This window comes from Gorilla gorilla, chromosome 10 (genome assembly GCF_029281585.2).
Source record: "Gorilla gorilla gorilla isolate KB3781 chromosome 10, NHGRI_mGorGor1-v2.1_pri, whole genome shotgun sequence".
NCBI classification, from domain to species: domain Eukaryota; kingdom Metazoa; phylum Chordata; class Mammalia; order Primates; family Hominidae; genus Gorilla; species Gorilla gorilla.
In genome coordinates, this window is record NC_073234.2 from 56064819 (window position 1) to 56087598 (window position 22780).

The window sequence follows — 22780 nt, forward strand, 5'->3', positions numbered from 1 at the left end:
AGCCGTCGGTCGGCTTTTACTTTAACGAGGATTCAGATGGGTCACACCCTGTCCTCCAAATGCGGGCCTGCTCCCCGGACCCCGCCCAGGGGGCTCGCCCCAGTGCCGAGGCTCCTCGGCAACCCTAGCACTGTGCAAGTCGGGGAAGTGACCCCAAAGTTGCTTCTGAGTGGAGACTTCCGCACGCAGAGGCGTCCCCGCAGCTGCCAGGCTTTTCAGGGTTAGCATCCCCCGCCCGTCAGGAGCCTGTCCTCGGGGCCACCACGCGCCCCGCGCCTCCGCCCCGCCGGGGCCGCACCGGGGCCTCAGTCTGCAAGCAGCCGGGGACAGCGGGCTTCCTCCCCTGCCCGGAGCGGCCGAGCGTCTCGGCCAACCTCCCCCGCGGAGAGCACAGCGCCCCCGCGCAGTCCCCGAACTTCTTCCCGCGTCGGCTCGGGCTCTCGAGTGGGGGCGCGGGGACCCCTCGCTCACCGATATCCCCATCGTCGTCGTCGTCCTCCTCCTCCATTTGTAGCAAAACATTCCTGCTCATCTTTTTCATGTCTCCCTCAGAAGGCGGCTCCGAACTTGGCGCGAAGTTGGGGGCTCCCGGGTTCCAGAACGGCGCGGCTCTCCCAGGGGCCGGATCGGGGACCGCGGGGCGTGTGTCGCTTGGGCTCAGGGGCCGCTGTGCCCAGCCAGCGCCGGGGAAAGGCGAGCCGAGGCACCCACCGACCGAAGCCCAGAGCCGGAGGACGCCTCTCGCCTGCCGAGCGGAGCCCGGAGACTGAGCATGCCCAGTGCGGCCGCCGCGGCTCGCTGCGGAATGATTGAACTTCCCCGGTTTTACGAGGCGCGCAGAAGGAAGTCGGGAGGCGAGACTGCAGAGGGAGTAGTGCGGTCCTGCGCGCGGGGGAACTAGCTGGAGGGCGAGGCGGGAACACGTGAGTGCGGGAGTGGACTGGGTTCCATAAGCATTGATCCCAAACAGGGCAGCTTTTCGTTCCAAGGTCGTCTGTGGACACACACTGTGGCTTGCTTTGTTTTAACGTCTGATACTGGAGAGGAGGGAAATGCTGCTGCAGCACAACTGCAGAACCCTGGAAGGCGAACTCGTTTGAATGGCTTTTAAAGGCGACGTGGAGCTAATAATGGGGGGATCTTAAATTACACTAGCTCCGAAGTGGGAAAGTGGAATCTGTACGGGTAGGGTAAGATTACGGTGGAGTGGGGGTGGGAGGAGAGGCAAAACTCAGAGAATAAGCAAAAGAAGAAGGGGCGGGACGGACGGGAGTGGGGGTGGAGAGAATTTTCTAAATAAACGTGTGCACAAAGGCAGGAGGATTTCCGCATACATTGAGGTCGCGGAGAGTGGAGAAGCGCCCCCTACCCCCGCCCGCGCGAGCACACAGGGAGTGGTCGGAAGATAATCGCTGAAGCGTCCAGCCTATTTGTACAATTGAAACTATTCCTCTGTGTCAAAGAGGGAGAAGAAGCCGAAGACCACTAGAGTTAGATGTAAACTCTTCTAAAGCAATGTGGAAAGCTATAATAAGAGAAAAGAAAGTCGTGAAATAAAATTAAGGCAGAGAGTTTTTATTTTTATTTTTAATGCTTTCCTGGAAACCAGAGGGACCGATAGGACAAATACAAAGGGATTTAGTACTTTAAAGACCCTTGGAGTTGTTTGAACGGCAGGTTTTGGGGATCGCGTGTCTACAAAACTTTTTTCAAAAAAGCTGGTACATTCAGGTTGTTCAATTTTGACTTCTCAAAAGGGCTAGAAGGTATATTTGAAATCTTGGTTATATGTGTTATTGTCTACTCATTGAAATTTTTTATATTTTTTCCACTGAAGTGCTAGGGTTATCACAATAACACCAAATCTACTGTGCATGTTTTTTCTTCCACATACTTTTTTTAAGACGGTCTCGCTGTGTTGCCGAGGTGGGAGTTCAGTAACTAGAACTACAAGCGGAGCACACCACCATGTGGGGCTTATTCTTAAATTTTTTGTAGAGATGGGTTTCTCATTATGTTGCCCAGGCTGGTTTCGAACTCCTGGCCTCCAGCAATCCTTGCACCTCAGTTTCCTAACATTTTTAATGTTCTCTCCGAAAGAAAGAAAACATTGGGACCAATCTTAACTGGGAAAATAGCCATGAATATATACATGAAAAGACATGATGAAATTACTTTTAAGAAAATACCTGGGAAACACTATACTTGCTTCTTGAGGTACTTTTTTTGAATAAACAGAATTGTTTTTAGTATAAAGAGACAGCAATACATTACTCTGAAGATAGGAGAAAAAAATGATGGGAGAAGAAAGATGAGAAGAGATTGTTTCCTTTCACTGAACACTCTCCCCTGAGCTTGTGAAACTCACTAAAAGTAGAAACTTCAAAAGTGTTTTGGTTACATGATCAATTTTTACAATTTTCTTTTAACAAATTTTTGTGTAGTACTTTTTATGTGCTAGGAAAAGTTTTACATGTTTTATAAACATCCAGTCATTCAACCCTCATAACAACCCTAGAAAGTGTTATCATTTTTCTTCAGTTGTGAGGCAACTTGAGGAACTTGTCCAAAATCACACAGGGAATAAATAGTGGAGCCAGTATTGAAACCTCAACAGCTTGTTTTAGAATCAGTGCTCATAGCCTCTTCATAAACCACCTCCAGAGACATGTCCCAATCCATTTTTTTTCAGATCACTTTTTCCCCCACCAATTCAAAATTCAAAGTCTCATCAACTCCCTGCCATAGTTCTTTCACCAAATGTTCCCTTTTTTTTTTTTTTTAAGACAGAGTCGCGCTCTGTCACCCAGGCTGTAGTGCAGTGGCTAGATCTTGGCTCACTGCAAGCTCCACCTCCCAGGTTCACGCCATTCTCCTGCCTCAGCCTCCGGAGTAGCTGGGACTACAGGCGCCCACCACCACGCCCAGCTAATTTTTTGTATTTTTAGTGGGGACGGGGTTTCACCGTGTTAGCCAGGATGGTCTAGATCTCCCGACCTCGTGATCCGTCCGCCTCTGCCTCCCAAAGTGCTGGGATTACAGGCGTGAGCCACCGCGCCCGACCTTGTTCTCATTTTTATGGACTAAGATTTCGGTCAAAGTTACTTTGTAGTTAAAAAATTATCGTAGTTGACTTTGCAACAAGTTTTAATTAGTCATTTAGAATTCTTCACAGATTTTTAAGAGTTTACATTTTTCTTCCTTGATAAATGTTGCAGCGAAACATTGTTGGCCTTATATGTCAAGCTAACTGTTGCTAGAAGGGAACTCTATTATTAGTAAATTCCATTCTTTCCTCTAATCCATTTTATTTCCTACCACTTCTCTTCTGCATTTTTTTCAGTTGAGCAATCAATATATGCCTCAGAAATAGGATAATAGGCCTATGTAAGAACCACACATTTACCCCTGAAGAATTATCATCCATACAATAATAATTTGTGAAATAAAATATTAATATATAGCCAGGTTATTTGTATTTGCAAAGCTTTTTCAAGTCAGGGATCACAGAACAATTATTTTCTCATTCATTCATCTGATTAAATACAACTTTTGGCCACCAGGATATTCTTTCTCTGCCCATCCTGTAAAAGTTGTTGTTTTCTAGCTTCAGGTCTTGGGTCTCTTTTCTTCTCATCTTTCCCTATAGAACTCATTCAGTCCTATAACTTTACTATCTAGTCCAGGCACGGTCAGCTTGATGGGCATTCAAACAGTGTATTCACACTCTTATGGGCCTAACGCTTGGGATTTAAATGTTCTGTGGTTAATGCCCATCAATGATAGACTAGATAAAGAAAATGTGGTACATATACACCATACTATGCAGCCACAAAAAGGAATGAGATCATGTCCTTTGCAGGGACATGGATGGAGCTGGAAGCCATTATCCTCAGCAAACTAACACAGGAACAGAAAACCAAACACCACATGTTCTCACTCATAAGCGGGAGCTGAACAAAGAGAACACATGGATACAGGGAGGGGAACAACACACACTGTCGGGGGGTGGGGTGGGGGGAGGGAGGGCATCAGGATAAATAGCTAATGCATGTGGGGCTTAATACCTAGGTGATGAGTTGGTAGGTGCAGCAAACTACCACGGCACACGTTTACCTATGTAACAAACCTGCTCATCCTGCACATGTATCCCAGAACTTAAAATAATTCTTTAAAAAAGATTCTGTGGTTGCCATCCTGAAATTCTTTTCTTCTTCTACTTTTATTTTAGGTTCTGGGGGTACATGTGCAGTTTTGTTATGGGTAAATTGTATGTTGCTGAGGTTTGGTGTATGAATGATCCTGTCACCCAGGTATTGAGCGTAGTACCCAATAAATAGCTTTCCAACCCACCCCACTCCCACTCTCCCCGCTTAAGCAGTCTCCAGTGTCTATTGTCTCCATCTTTGTATCCATGTGTATTAAATGTTTAGTTCCTACTTACAAGTGGTAATGTGCAGTATTTGGTTTTTCTGTCCCTGCATTAATCTGCTTAGGATAGTGGCCTCCAGGTGCATCCATGTTGCTGTAAAGGACATGATTTGGTTCTTTTCTATGGCTGCATGGTATTTCATGGTATATATATACCACATTTTCTTTATCTAGTCCACCATTGATGAGGGTCTTGGTTGATTCCATGTCTTTGCTGTTGTGAATAGTGCTGCGGTGAACATACCAGTGCATGTTCATCTTTTTAGTAGAACGATTTATTTTTCTTTGGGTATATAACCAGTAGTGGGATTGCTGGGTTGAATGGTAGTTTTGAGTTCTTTGAAAAATCTCCAAACTGCTTTCCATAGTGGCTGAACTAATTTACATTCCCACCAGCGGTGTATAAGCATTACCTTTTCTCCACAACCTCAACGGCATCTGTTGTTTTTGACTTTTTAGTAATGTCCATTCTGACTGGTATGAGATGGTATCTCATTGCAGTTTTGATTTGCATTTCTCTAATGATTAGTGATGATAAGCATTTTTTTCATATATTTGTTGGCCACGTGTATATCTTCTTTTGAGAAGTGTCCGTTGATTTCCTTTTCCCATGTTTTAATGGGATTGTTTCTTTTTTGTCTGTTGAATTAAGTTCCTTACAGATTCTAGATATTAGACCTTTGTCTGATGCATAGTTTGTAAATAATTTCTCCCATTCTGTAAATTGTCTATATACTCTGTCGATAGTTTCTTTTGCCATGCCAAAGCTCTTTAGTAGGTCCCACTTGTCAATTTTTGTTTTTGTTGCCATTGTTTTCTGGGACTTAGTCATAAATACTTTGTCAAGACCAATGTCCAGTATGGTACTTTCTAGGTTTTCTTCCAGGGTTTTTATTGTTCTAGGTCTTACATTTAAGTCTTGAATCCGTCTTGAGTTAACTTTTTTATATGGTGAAAGGAAATGGTCCAGTTTCAACTTTCCGCATATGACTAGCCAGTTATCCCAGCACCATTTATTGAATAGGGAGTCCTTTCCTCATTGTTTGTTATTATTGACTTTTTAAAGATCAGGTGATTGTAGATATGTGGCTTCATTTTGGGGTTCTGTATCCTATTCCATTGGTCTATATGTCTGTTTTTGTACACATCATGCTCTTTTGGTTACTATAGCCTTTGGTTTGAAGTCAGGCACTGTGATGTTATTTGTTCTTTGTTCTAGCTTTGTTACTTTATTTTATTTTATTTTATTTTATTTTAGTTATTTTATTTTGTTATTTTATTTTATTTTATTTTATTATTTTATGTTATTTTATTTTATTTTATTTTATTTATCTGAGACGGAGTGTCGCTCTGTTGCCCAGGCTGGAATGCAGTGGCCTGATCTCGGCTCACTGCAACCTCCACCTTCTGGGTTCAAGCCATTCTCCTGCCTCAGCCTTCCAAGTAGCTGGGACTACAGGTGCACGCCACAACACCCAGCTAATTTTTATATTTTTAGTAGAGATAGTATTTCACCATGTTGGCCAGTCTGGTCTCGAACTCCTGGCCTCAAGTGATCCACCTGCCTCAGCCTCCCAAAGTGCTGGGATTACAGGTGTGAGCCACTGCACCCAGCCCAGCTTTGTTATTTTTGCTTCGGATTGCTTTGGTGATTTGGGCTCTTTTTGGTTTCATATGAATTTTAGAATACTTTTTTCTAATTCTGTGAAAAATAGCTGATAGATTGACAGGAATAGGATTTAGTCTATAAATTGCTTTGGGCAGTATGGCCATTTTAACAATATTGATTATTTCTATCCATTAGCATGGAATGCTTTTCCCTTAGTTTGTGTCATCTCTGATTTCTTGCTGCAGTGTTTTGTAATTCTCATTGCAGGGATCTTTCACCTCCTTGGTAAGCTCTGTTCTTTGGTATTGTATCCTTTTCTTTTAGTAGTTACTGTAAACGGGATTCCTTTCTCTCTTTTTTGTTCTTTTTCTTTTTTTCTTTTTTTTTTTTTTTTTTTTTTTGAGATGGGGTCTCACTCTGTCACCTAGGCTGGAGTGCAGTGGCAAAATCACAGCTCACTGTAGCCTTGACCTCCCAGGCTCAAGCTTTCCTCCTGTCTCAGCCTCCTGAGTAGCTGGGACTACAGCCACATGTCACCATGCTTTGGTAATATTTGTTTTAATTTTTATAAAGAGGGTCTGCCTGTGTTGCCCAGGCTGGTCTTGAACTCCAGGGCTCAAGAGATCCTCCTGCCTCAGCCTCCCAAAGTGCTGGGATTACAGGCTTGAGTCATGTGCCCAGCCAGGATTGTGTTCTTGATTCGGCTCTCAGGTTGACTGTTATTAGTGTATAGAAATGCTGCTGATTTTTGTACATTGATTTTATATCCTCAAACTTTTCTAAAGTTATGTATCATCAGTTCTAGGATCCTTCTGGCAGAGTCTATGGGGTTTCCTAGGTATAGAATCAATCATCCGCGAAGAGAAATAGTTTCATTCTCTCTCTTCCTCTTTAGATGCCTTTTATTTCTTTCTCTTGCCTGATTGCTCTAGCTAGGACTTTCAGTACTATGTTGAATAGAAGCAGTAAGAGTGGGCATCTTTGTCTTGTTCCAATTCTCAACAGAATGCATCCAGCTTTTTGCCTGTTCGGTATGATGTTGGCTGTGAGTTTGTCATATATAGCTCTTATTATTTTGAGATATGTTCTTTTGATATGTAATTTGTTGAGGATTTTTAATATGAAGTGATACTGAGTTTTATTGAAAGCCTTTTCTGCATGTATTGAGATGATCATGTGGTTTTTGTTTTTAATTCTGTTTGTGTGGTGAATCGCATTTATTGATTTGTGTTTGTTGAATCAACCTTGCATCCCAGGAGTAAAGCCAACTTGATGATGGTAAATTAACTTTAATGTGCTACTGGATTCAGGGATGACTGGTTTTTAAGACTTGCTTGTCAGAGAGTTCACTCTCATGGTGCTTCTTAGCAGGCGCCTCTGTTTCTTCCTGCGAAGGCCTCTCCACAGGCTGCTTGAGTGTCCTCATGGCATGGTGCAATGCAGCGGAGTAGATGAGATGGAAGCCAGAATGTCCTTTATGACCTTGCCTTGTAAGTCACAAATTGTCTTTTCTGCTATTGGTTACATGTGTCAGTCTGCTGTATAAACTGTAGGAGGGGCTGATGCAAGAGCATGAATACTAGAGGCGGGGACCACTGGGAGCATCTTGGAGGCTGGCTGCCACACATTTCCACTATCTGTGTTCTGACTCATACTGCCATCATTCTTCATTCAATTGTTTATTCATTCAACAAATATTGGCCAGGCGATAATCCCAGCACTTTGGGAGGCCGAGGTGGGTGGCTTGCCTGAGCTTAGGAGTTCAAGACCAGCCTGGACAACATGGTGGAACCTATCTCTACTAAAAATACAAAAATTAGCTGGGCGTGGTAGCGTGCCCCTGTAATCCCAGCTACTCAGGAGGCTGAGGCAGGAGAATCACTTAAACCAGGGAGGTGGAGGTTGCAGTGAGCCAGGATCATGCCACTGGACTCCAGCCTGGGTGACAGAGTGAGACTCTGCCTCCAAAAAACAAACAACAAAAAACCCTCAAATATTTACTGAGAACTATATGCTGGCCACTTTCATGGATGTTGGGGATTCAGTAGTTAAAATGAAAACAGACCGCTTTGCTGCCCTCATGACCTTCCATTCTAGTGAATAGAGACAAGTAAATAAGTATATGTCAGGAGATGACAGGTACTAGTGAGAAAAATGAAGCAGGGCCAGAATGATAGAGAATGATGACTGAGGAAGGACCTTGTGTGGGGTGGTCAGGGAAAGCCTCTGATAAGCTGACATTTTAGCAGAGATCTGAAAGAAGTAACAGAACAAGACATGTAAGTACCCGCGGGAATAGGGTTTTAAGAAGAGAGAAATACAAAGGCCAGAGCCTTGAAGACACTCATGCTTAGTGTCTTCAAGAAGAGCAGAGAGGCCATGGGGACTGTGGTATAGTGTCTTAGTTCACTTTGTGCTGCTATAACGGAATACCACAGACTGGATAATTTATGGTAAACAAATGTATTAACTAATATTTCTGGAGGTTGCAAAGTCCAAGATCAAGGGACTCACATCTGGAGAGGGCTTTCTTGCTGCCATCCCATGGTGGAAGGTGAAGGTCAAAATAAGGTAAAGCTTGAGATGGTATTGAACTCATCCTTTTAAAATAAACTCACTCTCGGCCAGGCGCGGTGGCTCATGCCGCCTGGGAGGCTGAGTTGGGTGGATCACAAGGTCAGGAGTTCAAGAACAGCCTAGCCAAGATAATGAAACCCCATCTCTACTAAAAATGCAAAAGATTAGCTGGGCGAGGTGGCAGGCGCCTGTAATCCCAGCTACTTGCGAGGCTGAGGCAGGAGAATCGCTTGAACTTGGAGGGCGGAGGTCGCAGTGAGCTGAGATCGCGCCACTGCACTCCAGCCTGGGTGACAGAGTGAGACTCCATCTGAAAAGTAAAATAATAACAATAATAATAAACTCATCCTCAAGATAATGGCGTTAATCCATTAATGATGGTGGTGCCCATGACTCAGACACCTCTCATTAAGGTCCTGACACTACTGCACTGTGGACCAAGATTTCAACATATGACTTTGGAGGACACATTCAAACCATAGTGCCTACTGGTGGAGGAGGAGAGTGGTAGGGGATGGGGTCAAGGTTGGTGAGAAAGAGGGAGTGCTACTAATCACTTTGGGCCATGTGGGGCAACAGAAGGACTGGTGCTTTTACTCTAAATCACATGGAAATCATATTTGAAATAGATGGGTGGCATTATTTAACTTATATTTTAAAAGGATCTTTCTGACTGCTTTATGAAAAATGGACGGTAGAATAGCAAATGTAGTCACAGAGAGACCAGTTGGGAAACTAGTTGTGTAATATAGTGAAGCGATTGGCTGGGCGCAGTGGCTCACGCCTGTAATCCCAACACTTTGGGAGGCCAAGGTGGGCAGATCACCAGAGGTCAGGAGTTCGAGACCAGCCTGGCCAACCTGGTGAAAGCCCATCTCTGCTAAAAATACAAAAATTAGCCAGGTGTGATGGTGCATGCCTGTAATCCCAGCTACTCGGGAGGCTGAGATGGGAGAATGGCTTGAACCTGGGAGGCAGAGATTGCAGTGAGCTGAGATCGTGCTGTTGCACTCCAGCCTGAGCAACAGAGCAAGACTCTGTCTCAAAAAAAAAAAAAAGATATATATATATAGTCTATTCAGAAATATATCCAGAATATGTATAGTCTATTCAGAAATATATCCAGAATATGTATAGTCTATTCAGAAATATATCCAGAATATGTATAGTCTATTCAGAAATATATCCAGAATATATATATGTGTGTGTATATATATATATATATATATAGTGAATACATATATGGTCTTTTCAGAACATATATATATATGGAGTCTATTCAGAAATATATCCAGAATATATATATATGTGTGTGTGTGTGTATATATGTGTGTGTATATATATAGTACACATATATAGTGTATATATACTATATATAGTATATATAGTATACATACACTATGTATATACACTATATATAGTATATATATAGTATACATTGTATATATAGTGTATATATAGTATATATAGTATAGAGTATATACTCTATATAATATATAGAGTATATATAGAGTATATATATACTCTATATACACTCTATAGAGAATATATATACTCTATATACACTCTATAGAGTATATATATACTCTATATACACTCTATAGAGTATATATATACTCTATATACACTCTATAGAGTATGTATATTCTCTATATACACTCTATAGAGAATATATATACTCTATATACACACTCTATAGAGAATATATATACTCTATATACACACTCTATAGAGTGTGTATATACTCTATATACACACTCTATAGAATGTATATATATACTCTATATACACTCTATAGAGTGTATATATATACTCTATATACACTCTATTACACTCTAGAGTGTATATAGAGTATATATATACTCTATAGAGTGTATATAGAGTATATATATACTCTATAGAGTGTATATAGAGTATATATATACTCTATAGAGTGTATATAGAGTATATATATACTCTATAGAGTGTATATAGAGTATATATATACTCTATAGAGTGTATATAGAGTATATATATACTCTATAGAGTGTATATAGAGTATATATATACTCTATAGAGTGTATATAGAGTATATATATACTCTATAGAGTGTATATAGAGTATATATATACTCTATAGAGTGTATATAGAGTATATATATACTCTATAGAGTGTATATAGAGTATATATATACTCTATAGAGTGTATATAGTATATATATAGAGTATGTATATACTATATATAGTATATAGAGTATATATATAGTATATATAGTATATGCATATTATATATAGTATATGTATATAGTATATATATATGTATATATAGTGAAGGGATGATTGCAGTGAACTGGATGGTAATGGTGGATGTGGATTATGTGTTTTTGAGGTAGATCTGAAAAGAGTTTCTGATATAGTGAATTTGGGTATGGGGAAAAAAAGAAGGTCAAGGATGACTCTAAGGTTTTAACTTGAGTTATGAGAATGGAGTTGCTGTGTCTGAGATGTGAAAGACTACAGGAAAGCAAGGGGGTGGGGAAGTAGTGTAGTTTTTTGGACCTGTAAGTTTGAATGTAATATTAGACATCTATGTGGACATGTCCAGTAGGCATGAATCTGGAATTTGGAGGAGAGCTTTGCACTAGACATATAAACTTAGAACTGAATAAGATCACTTGGAAAATGAGTTTCTACAAAGGGGTGATGTCTGAGGATTGAGGATTGAGCCCTAGGACACTTTTCTTCAACATACGCATGGGGAAAATGAGAAATAATCAGCATAGGAGACTAAACAGGAGTGGGCAGTCAGCAATGGGGAACAACAGGAAAGGGTGAGGTTGTAGAAGCCAAGTTAAAATTTTTTTCACAAAAGGAGGAAATGATCTCCTGTGCCAAATGAATCTGATTGGGCGGCTTTGTAAAAACTAGCTATTTAGCAATTTTTCTGTAGCTAGAACAGTTTTCTTTCTTTTCTTTTCTTTTTTTTTTTTTTGAGACGGAGTCTCGCTCTTGTTACCCAGGCTGGAGTGCAGTGGCACGATCTCAGCTCACTGCAACCTCTGCCTCCCAGGTTCAAGCGATTCTCATGCCTCAGCCTCCTGAGTAGCTGGGATTACAGGTGCATGTCACCACACCTGGCTAACTTTTGTATTTTTAGTAGAGATGGGGTTTCACCATGTTGATCAGGCTGGTCTCGAACTCCTGACCTCAGGTGATTCACCTGCCTCGGCCTCCCCAAAGAGCTGGGATCACAGGCATGAGCCAATACACCTGGCTAGAACAGTTTCATTTGAGATAGAAGAGAATCAGCCATTGGATTTTGTGATGGGAATTTATTGGTGACCACAATAGTTTCAGAGGCGGGAACAAAAGTTTAGAATGGCTTCACAGGAGAATGAAAGAAGAGGAAGTGGTCATAGTGACTATAGACAACTCTTTGATGCCACCTGAAACTCCTTGAGACCCATGAATGCTAGACTTCTCTCCATCTCCACTTGAATGCTAATAGGCAACTAAAATTTAACAGATTGAAAATTGACCTCCTGATTTTCCTCCCAGACCCTGGGCTACCCATAACCTCCATCTCAGATAATCAAAACTCCATCCTTCTAATTGCTCAGGCCCAAAACTCTGGAGTCAGCATTAACTCCTCTATTTCTTGTACACCCCATATCCAATCTATCAGCAAAGCCTTTTTAGTCTATTCAGAAATATATCCAGAATTATATCACTGTGCCCAACCTTCACTACCAATGTCTCATCTGTGACATCATCCTCTGTCACTTGGATTATATTCCTATCTGGTTTCCCTGCTTCCACCTCTGTCCCCTACATAGTCCACCCATGACATTAGCAGCCAAAGTAATGCTTTTATTTTGTTTGTTTGTTTTTTGGCAAAGTAATGCTTTTAAACCATAAGGCAGATCATATCTCTCTTCTCTAACTACCAACAGCTCCCCATTCTAGCTAAAGTCTTCACAAAGCCACCCTATTTAAATTGCAAAATCTCCAGAGTCACTCTTTATGGTCGTGCAAGATATTTATTCTGCAAAATGCCTGGTCCAGGGGAATCAAATGAGGGCTAGCTCAGGCTCTGCTTGCCAATCCACGTCGCTTGGTATAAGGCTCTGTCTGTATAAATTTCCCAAACAGGTTGTCAGCAACCCTCGACCCCTCTACATCTGTACTCCTTATCCCTCTTACTTTGCTTTCTTTTTTCCTTACCTTGTAGCCTCCTTTTACATACTACAGAATTTGGTTCCTTATTCTGTTTCTTGTCTGTCTTCACCAACTAAAAGATAAACTCCATGAGAGCAGTGCTTTTGTCTTTTATTCCTTACCATGTCTCCAGCATCTAAAACAGTGCCTGGCACATAGTAGATACTCAATAAATATTTGAATTGAGTTTTTCTGTAGAGTAGTGGAGAAATGCAGTGGTAGATAGAAACATAAATGGGGGTCAAGAGAGGGAAAGGTTTCTAATGTGGGAGAGAGAAGGAGACGTTGCTGTTCTGATGTCCTTGGGTAAGTGAACGTGATGAGGTCCAGCACACCCTGGAGATGTGGGCTATGAAAATCAGGCTAAAACTTCCATCACAAGAACCACAGGGAAGGTAGAACATATGGATACAGATGTAGGTATATTTATTTTGAAAGCTTTAAAACATATAGAAAAGTTGAAAGAATAGTATAACAGATACCTGTACATCTATCACTAAGCTTCAACAATTGTGAATATTTTCCTATATTTGATTTATCTGTTTGTCTCTCTGTGTATATTTTACTGAACCATGTCAATGTTGCAGACATCATAATACTTCATCCCTACATAAATAATATATTCATACAGAGGATATTTAACAATATTTCCCTCAAATCGACTAATATCAATTCATATTCAATTCTCCCCAACTGTCTTAGTCTTGTATGGCCAAGTTCTTCATACAAGCACCCAGTCACATTTCACACACTGCAATTGGTTATGCTCCTGAACTTTGTTCCCCATGACTTTGACTTTTTCAAGAAAACAAGATAGCTGTGGGTGATATTTTTCCTCTAATGGTGTTGTGCAATGTCCAGTATTTTCTGTAATCTGGACATTAGGCAAAGTCTTAATTAGATTCAAGTAAAACATTTTTGGCAAGAGACTGTCACAGAAGATGCTGTGTACTTAATGTTGCATTATGTAAGAGGTGTACACTGGCTGGTTGTCCCACCATCATTGGTGCTCAGTTTGATCACTAGGTTATATGGGGAATGCCAGATCTTTCCAATGGGTTGAGACTCCAATCTGGGCAATCTAACTCCAGGGTCTGTGCCTCTAACCACTTTGCTATATTGCCTCTCTGTGTAAGAGCACAGGGGTCAAGAACCAAGAGCACACATACAAGCCACAAGGCTAGGATTCAAATGTGGAACCTTCCCCCCCACAAAAAAGCTAATTGTTCCTCTTACTACCTAAAAATGTCTTATCAGTTTAGGGTCTTAAGAAAGGATTTTTGGAACTTGCTGTACCTTCCCAGTGAAAGCAAACATCTTCTTCTAGAATTCTCTATTTATTGGGAAGGAGAAAAATATATTTATCAGCTTAAGAGCTGGGTATCAAATACCAGGGACTGGGCTGATTTGTTCCAGTAAAGAGATAACTCAGATTGCAGCTGATTTTTGTTTCTATTTTGATTCTTTGTCATTCCCCAAGATCCATCTTGCTTATACATAGAACAATGAGTAAATGAAATGGGAAAGTGGGCTTTGATGTGGACATTAATCTCTGATTCTATGATAACCTGGGTTCTGAGGAGAGAGGGTTCTAATGTTGGGAAAGCAGAAACTTGAGATTAGAGTTCTTTTTTTGAAGGAGGTGGGGAATTAGGCCAGATGACCTATAGCCCTGCTCAAAAATGAACTAATACAGATAAATTTTTGGTTAGCAAATTTTCTGAGTTAAGTGTTCTTGTTTTTGTTTTGTTAGGGAAGATTGGCAAACAAATCCACTTGAAGATTTTAGAAAAAAAAAAGTGAATAAAGTGCCCTTTCCCATGGCAATCTCCTGAGTCCGGATGTGTACCTTCTTGCTGTGGTACAAGGATCATTGAAAAAATTAGGATTAGAGCTACCCACATTGCTGGATTAGATTAGAACCACAGCATGAGGGCAACTGGGTTAGTGGGCAGGATAATTTTCTCAAAAAAGAGAAACTTGATTCTTTGGGCTTGTGAAGTTGAGTAGAGGCCGCAGCTTTGCCCATAGCTTGTCCTCAATTGCTATGCAGGATGGAAAACATCAAAGACCCGCAAAATATCCACATGCTCAGTTCAATATTACGGAATCTGAGTCATTGCTGGGGTTGGGGGTGGGAGGTGAGGACAGGTGGGGAGGGGGTTTATAACACAACCTCAAAGTTATTTTGATTTTAATTCCATTTTTAAAATATATGATACTTTAAAAAGCAGGATATCAGGGAAAATATGACATGAGAATCTCACACTCACAAAGATTAGAAATAACCCCTGCAGGCCGGGTGCGGTGGCTCATGCCTGTAATCCCAGCACTTTGGGAGGTTGAGGTGGGCGGATCACGAGGTCAAGAGATCGAGACCATCCTGGCCAACATGGTGAAACCTCGTCTCTACTAAAAATACGAAAAAAAATTAGCTGGTCATGGTGGCACATGCCTGTAGTCCCAGCTACTCAGGAGGCTGAGGCAGGAGAATTGCTTGAACCTGGGAGGCGGAGGTTGCAGTGAGCCGAGATCGTGCCACTGCTCTCCAGCCTGCCTGGTGACAGAACGAGATTCTGTCTCAAAAAAAAAAAAAAGAAATAACCCCTGCAATGATTAGACCAGTGGTTTCAACATGTGGGCAAACCACATCATGGCCGGATTCCCCATGGCACTTTACTGACTTGCCATATAGTCTTCTTTTTCACTAGTATTTAATTCACATATCTCCTTTTCTAGAGCATTGCTAGGTATTTTTTATACTTGACAAAGGAGCATATTTTCATGACCATATTTAACTCAGAATTACCTAAGCCCTCTTGGCACCTTTTATCTCATTTACTGAGATTGTATGGCCTGCAAATCTGAAAATATCTACTATCTGACTCTTTCCAGAAAAAGTTTGCCAACCGCTGGGTTATACTGTACCTTCCCTTGGCTTAATTTTTAGAAGATATATTATACACTGGAGATGGAGCTGTTTCAGCTTGTAAACAATATGTGAAATTAATACTTATAAAGAATCACTTTATGTGTTGATTTTCACTCATTATTTTCAGAAATTGCATATTTTTTCTCTATAGATTATCATGGAAGAAGTCACAAAAGACTTCATAGACTTAGCAGGCAAGTCAAAGTGAGGGCTGTTTTGGACAAGAATTAAATGTCCTTTTTGGTTGAATCAGGAAAGAGAACAAAATCATGCTCAAGAATGCAGATGTGAGTCAACATTTACTTTTTCTTTCCAAAGTGTCTGTAGGGCCCCCTCAATATCTGGGAGCAAATGGGCCAAATACTTGGGTGTCTCTGCTTCTTTGGTGGCCTTGGGCACCCCTCAAGTTTGTTCTCACCCACGTGGGCAGTGTGCATTCAGGAGGATCTTTTCACCTTTCCTTGACTCACTTCCTGGTGTAGTCTCCGGACAATTATGCCAATTTGCCTCCCTCCATGTGCTGTATTGGGCCAGCCCTCCTTCCGTGTGTTCCATTCTCTATCTTCCACAAACTTGTTTTCCTCCATGACAGTCTTACTTGGAACCTGCTGCTGCAGTTCTGGGCTGCAGTCTTTAGGAGCTTTGAGACTCTTCATAGTGGACACATCCACCTCTCTGCCTTGGGGTTTTATTGGGGGCAGTATCTCCATGCGGACATCTCTGATTTGTTTTCATTGACACCGCTGCTTATGAATACGCAAGGGTGTGGGATCAAAATTGCAGATGATGCCCTCATTGCTGACCAGCATGGGGAGCCCTGGCAGTCCTGGTGGAGGCAGTCATGCAGGACAAGGATGGTTGGCTGTGGTGGGTGTCCAGCTGTGCAAGTGCAGGCTGAGGCCCCTGGCCTGCAGTTGCTACTGAGCTGCCCAGCCCCACGCCACATCCCGGTTCCTGAGCACCACCTTCCTTGGCAAAGTTGATGCCCTTGTCGGCCTGGGTCCCCATTCCACACAGCTGCGTGGGTCGGCATCTGCGAGACAGGAGACTGCGGGTAGACTGCGAGCACCTAGCTGAGAGCAGACTTAGCTGCGAACAGGAAGCTTTTTTTTTTTTCTTTTTAGATTGTGGTAAAAAAATAATACCATAAATTTACTATCTTAACCGTTTCTGAATGGTTCAGTAATGTCACATATATTCACATTATTATGCAACAGATCTCTTGAACTTTTTCGTCTTGCAAAACTGAAACTATGTACCCATTGAACAACTCCCCATTCCCTCCTCCCCCAACTTCCATTCTGCTTTCTGTCCCTATGAGTTTTGCCTACTTTAGATAGCTCATCTAAGTGGAATCATACATGTTTGTCTTTTTGCGACTGGCTTGTTTCACTTAGCATAATATCCTCAAGGTCCAGAAGCTATCTTTTAGGAATTTCTATTTTCTCAGTAGAATGGAAAATAAGGTCATTAGCAGGAGTGAGCACATGGAAGAAGGTTTAAGTAGAAAGATGTGGAATATCTGTCTAGGACCGCTGGAAATCAAATGGACTAGGGAAATAGCCAAGGATTGCACCAAAATGTAAAGTGAAACCTGTCAGTGTAGTCATGTATTTTTTTCCAGACACATTCTGCACTTGTCAAATAGGTAGACAGTTGTATATAACTAAGGTTGAGTTTGGCCAGGAGAGTTCAACAGAGGGAAAGAGTGGGAGGAAGTTGAAGGCATAAGCATGGGAATGCTTTTGCTGATGTATTATGGGATCCAAAAGTAGAAAAGTGAGAATACAAGTGAAAAAGACCAGTGAATTGCATATTCTGGTGGTGTGGAACTATTGGAATTGCTGGAGTTATTTCTCACCTGGATTACTGCTAAAACCTCTTTAGTAGTTTTCTTTCTCTTTCCAATACATTCTCCCTGCTTTGGTCAGAATGATCCTCCTGACACAAAATTGATGGAATCGCTTCTTTTAAACTCTCCCAAGAGCTTCCATTGCACAGTAGTGACCAAACTTTCTCGCGACTTGAGCACCTGTCTATATCCCAAGCTTTATTCTCAACCCTTCTTCAGCATCTTTAATACTTCCAGCATCTTCAGTTATTTAACAGCTTCTTCCCCTATCACACCTCCAAGACTTTGCATGTGCTTTTATATCTGCTTGGACAAATTATCTCCATCTTCGAACTTGACTTTTACTTATCCATTAGGTCTTAGCTTATAAATTTTACTTCATCCTGGAAGCTTTCCTCATTCTTCCCCAGTCTATGTTGAATATCCCTAATACATACTTGCAGCACATCCTGTATTTTTCCATGCTAGTATTTAATACACTTTAGCGTTAATGCCTACTTACTTTCATTTTAATTCTCTGTATTTTCTGTTGAGGAAAGTGACCCTGTTTGAATTTCTCGCCCAATATATGAGGCACTTGAGAGTTTTCAGTGTTTAGTTTGGTTTTGTTTTCTGAGACAGGTCTTGCTATGTCACCCAAGCTAGAGTGCAATGGTGCAATCATAGTTCACTGTAGCGTTGAACTCCTCCCAAGTAGCTAAGATTATAGGCATGAGCCACCATGCCTGGCTTATGTTTTGGTTTGTTTGTTTGTTTGTTTGTTTTTGTAGATATGGGGTCTTGTGAAGTTGGCCAGGTTGGTCTTGAACTCCTGGCCTCAAGTGATCCTCCTCTTGACCTCCCAAAGCACTGGGATTATAGGCATGAGCCACCACACCCAGCCTGGTGGTGTTTTTTTGTTTGTTTTTGTTTTTAATATTAAAATCCTGGCAAATAGTAGGTACATTTTAAAAGTGATCCTATTTCCTCTTTGAAACCCTTCTTCTCTGAGCTTCCGGAGCATCTCAATTGTCTGATTTCCTCAATGGCCAGTTCTCCTCTACCAGATCTCTAGCCTTCTATTCTATCTCTTTGCTATTATTTATTTATTTATTGTAAATCCCAAAGTGCTGGAATTACAGGCGTGAGCCACTGGGCCCAGCCTCTATTTTCTTTATGTTTGAAATTTTACAAAATAAAGAGGGGAAACAAATTCTCCAGTGTCTCTTTCTCTTCATCTTTTGTTCCCTTCTGTTCCCTTATTTTTTTCTTAAAAAAAAAAAATTCATTGGCCTTCTTCCTTTGAGACAGCCATACCTGGCAGGGCCTGAAGAGCTGGGACCAAGAGGGCAGTCAGAGCTGAGGAAGTGGCTGTGACTGAGGAGGGGATGGAGCCAGCTTCCAAGGTTGAGGAAGCAGTGGTAAGGTTAGAAGATTGATTACAGAGAGGAGTTATGAGCAAGTACATATATAAGCTGCAAATATGGGAAGGCAGAAGGCCAGAATAAATTTTGTGCTTTTTGATTGGAACTGGAGATATTAGGGTGAAGTCATGGTACTTTAAAATATATACCTAGCTAGGTAGATATAGAGATAGATGTACATATGTTTGTGCATTATGTGTTTTATATATATATGTTGTTTATATCTGTGCATTTCCTACTTCAGTCCAATAAGAAGGTGTAATGGAAATAAAAACCTTGTAGCTTTGACTACGTTTAGCACCCAGATCTTGGTTCCTAAATACCATTTGTCGCTAAAAGGAACCGGGTTCCTGGGAGAAATGGCTGGTTCCAGGACTGGGCAGAAAATGCACAAGAGGAGCCTGCAACATTTTCATAGGCCAGACAATAAGGAAGAGCTTTAAAAATGATGAAGATGGGAGGCTGAGGCAGGAGGATCACCTGAGGCCAGGAGTTTTAGACTAGCGTGGATAACAGAGCAAGATGTCCCATCTCTATAAAAAATAAACAATAAATAAATTAGCTGGGTGTGGTGGCATATACCTGTAGTCCTAGCTACTTGGGAGGCTGAGGCAGGAGGATCGCTTAAGTATAATATAATAGAAGCCCATGAGTCCACACAGATATAAATGAATGAATGAATGATGAATAGGGAAAAAGAGAAAAGTCTTTATTGCATTAGAATGCTAGTAATAAATATCACCACTTGGCAACTGTCATGATAATGATGGATTCAGACACAGAACACCAATGGATGCTAAAACAAGTAGGCGAAGGTTTATTGAGGAATGGGACATTTACATAGTGTCAAAGCTTTTCCCCCACAAAATAATGCATTACAAAGGTAAAAATAATAACTTTATAGTGGAAGAACCTGAGAAACAACAAATCTGATATTAGTCAAAGTAACATCACTAGAAATGAGACAAAGTAACATCACATACTGTCTCATATGTCATACTGAGAAGAATACAGCATAACTTCTGTCAGATTCCTATTATAAAGGCATAATCTGAATCTAATCATAAGGAAACAGAGAAACCCAAACTGAGGGGCCTTCTACAAAATAATTAGCCTGCTTTCTTGAAAAAAAAAAAAAAGTCTGGGTTACAGAAGACAGGGAAAGACTGAGAAATTATTCCAGACTGAAGTAGATTAAAGAGATACGACAATTAAATGCAACCCATGATTCTAGATTGGATCCTGGACAAAAAAGAGAAAAAAAACTTCCTATCAGGACATTATTAAGATAATTGTAGAAATTGAACAGGATATCTTAGATGAAAGGGTTATATCAGTATTAATTTCTTAGTTTAGATGGCTATCCTGTGGATTTGTAGGTGAACATGGGAACAATTAGGGAACCTTGTATATTCTTGCGTCTTCTCTGTAATTTGGAATGTACCTTAAAATAAAAAGTAAAAACCAAAAAACCCAAAAGAAAAGGCTCCAGTGGATTACTGCCACATTGAGCTCGATAAGCAGACTTCTTCACTTGGCCCTGCTGGCTCCTGCCTTCATCTCTTTTCACTCTTCTCTTGCTCTTACCTCTCCAGCCACCATCGTCTTTCGCTTCTAGGAGCATGCCAAATGGGTTTCTATCTCACAGCTTTGGCATTCACCATTCCTATTTCCTCAAAAGATTCCTCCTGGTCTTCATGAGCTCCCATTCCTTCTCATTCAGCTGTTGACTCAAATGGGTCACCTTAGGCTTTTTTCATTTTTTTCCACTGCATTTTGAGACTTATTTGTTTACTTGTTTGTTTCCTGTCTTTGTTGAGTAAATCTAAGCAAGCTCACTGAGGGCAAGGACTTTGTCTCTTCAACCCAGCATCCCCAACAGCTAGAACAGTGCCTGGTGCATAATAGGGCTTAATAAGAAATGCTATTGGCCGGGCGCGGTGGCTCACGCCTGTAATCCCAGCACTTTTGGAGGCTGAGGCAGGCAGATTACCTGAGGTTGGGAGTTCAAGACCAGCCTGACCAACATGGAGAAACCCTGTCTATACTAAAAATACAAAAGATTTGCCGGCATGGTGGCACACGCCTGTAATCCCAGCTACTGGGGAGGCTGAGGCAGGAGAATCGCTTGAACTCGGGAGGCACAGGTTGCGGTGAGCCGAGACGTGCCATTGCATTCCAACTTGGGCTACGACAGTGAAACTCCGTCTCAAAAAAAAAAAAAAGCTATCTAGATGGCTTCAGAAACATTTGTTGAACTGATGAAATACTAAGCTTCTAAAGAAGTCTTTTAGTTTGCTCGTTGGAATTCTAGTCCTTTGACATGACCTAATTAAAAGAAAACAATAACCACCAAAAGAGAGAGAGAGAGAGAGAGAGAAGGAAATCGATGTGTGGCCAAATATAACTGGGAAATACCCCCACCATATCCTCTCTTTGGGATTCACAAAGCCTCTCAGAAACCCTCCTGTAATGAATCCTGTTTGCCTGAATTTAGCAAAGCATTTCTTAAATTTATATGAACATGGAATTCTCTTTCCATTTGATTTTGGAATATGAAATATTAAATGCTATGCTAGGATCTTTCTAAAGTCCATGTTCGATAATAGAGGCAAAAATAACTCTACAATGTATATATGTGTAAAAAATTTTTTTTAATCTTTTTTTTTTTCTTTTGAGACAGTCTCACTCTGGAGTACAGTGGCACTATCTTGGTTCACTGCAACCTCCACCTCCCAGGTTCAAGCAATTCTCGTGCCTCAGCCTCCTGAGTAGCTGGGATTACAGGCGCACACCACCACACCCAGCTAATTTTTGTATTTTCAGTAAAGATGGGGTTTTGCCATGTTGGCCAGGCTGGTCTTGAACTCCTGACCTCAAGTTATCTGCTTGCCTTGGCCTCCCACAGTGCTGGGATTACAGGCGTGAGCCACCGCACCTGGCCTTAAAAATCTGTAAACACTTAGGAAGTTGTCTCATTTGACTGGACAATGCAGCCATGCATGGATGCCACATTGTGCTTATTGCAAAGTACTGTTACCGAGCAATAGGCTTGCTTCCTGATGCACACAGAAGCCAGTACTATGGCACCAATTTTTAAGAAAAGAAAAAGCTTTATTGCAAGTTTGACCGGCAAGGAGACAGGAAGCAATGCTCAATCAAATCTGTCTCCCCGAGCTGGTTCTAGGGGCAGGTTTCATAGGCAGAGAGTAACTATGAGGGAGACAGGGAAATGCAAGGAGGCATGATCTGATTGGGTCATGCAACAAAATGGTGTTGGGTCCTTGGCTTTTAAGTTCCTACTGCAACAAAATAGGTTACCCCTTCCTTCTTAATTTGGTCCCCATTTCTTTATCCTGGTATCTACGTTCTGCGCGTGGTTGACTTTTTCATTCTGGCTGGCTCCAGGGAACAAATCGATCACACTTGGTTCATCTGGCCATGCTCAGGTTACATGACTTGCAGCCTGGGAGTCCATTGCAACTGAGAAACCATTCATTATTTTTTTACTGGCAAAGTTGAACCAGATTGTACAGTGGGGCCACCTCTGCATTGACAATCAGATGTGTGATGTCCCTTCCTGCTGGGAACACTGTCTCTGACTGCTGTGGGGAAGGAGCCTGAGAGCGGGTTGTGGATTCTAACCCTGCTGTTGAGTGCAGGAAAGAACTGTGCAGGCAACGGGGCTATTGTGTTTTCATTTCGATCCCAGGAATGAAAGCTCAGCTTAAAAAACATAATTATAATGGACTGTTTTTTTTTTTTAACCAATAATTAGTT

The 22780-nt window shown here is 41.4% G+C and overlaps 2 protein-coding genes across 4 annotated transcripts in view; one reads left to right on the plus strand and one right to left on the minus strand.

Moving 5' to 3' along the window:
- ANO6 (anoctamin 6) overlaps positions 1-856 on the minus strand; it is a 218413-nt gene extending 217557 nt beyond the window's left edge. The window contains exon 1 of one of the 3 annotated variants that reach the window (XM_031000832.3): positions 472-856. In XM_031000832.3, the coding sequence (XP_030856692.1) occupies positions 472-541 (70 nt within the window). In that variant the 5' untranslated portion in view covers positions 542-856. The remainder of the gene's footprint in view (positions 1-471) is intronic. The other 2 variants (XM_031000833.3, XM_031000831.3) reach the window with 2 other exon arrangements.
- The window catches only part of LOC101144649 (putative protein PLEKHA9), a 43684-nt gene continuing 21747 nt past the window's right edge, over positions 844-22780 (plus strand). The window contains 1 exon segment of the mRNA XM_019038032.4: positions 844-923. The gene's annotated coding sequence lies outside the window, so the exon portion shown is untranslated.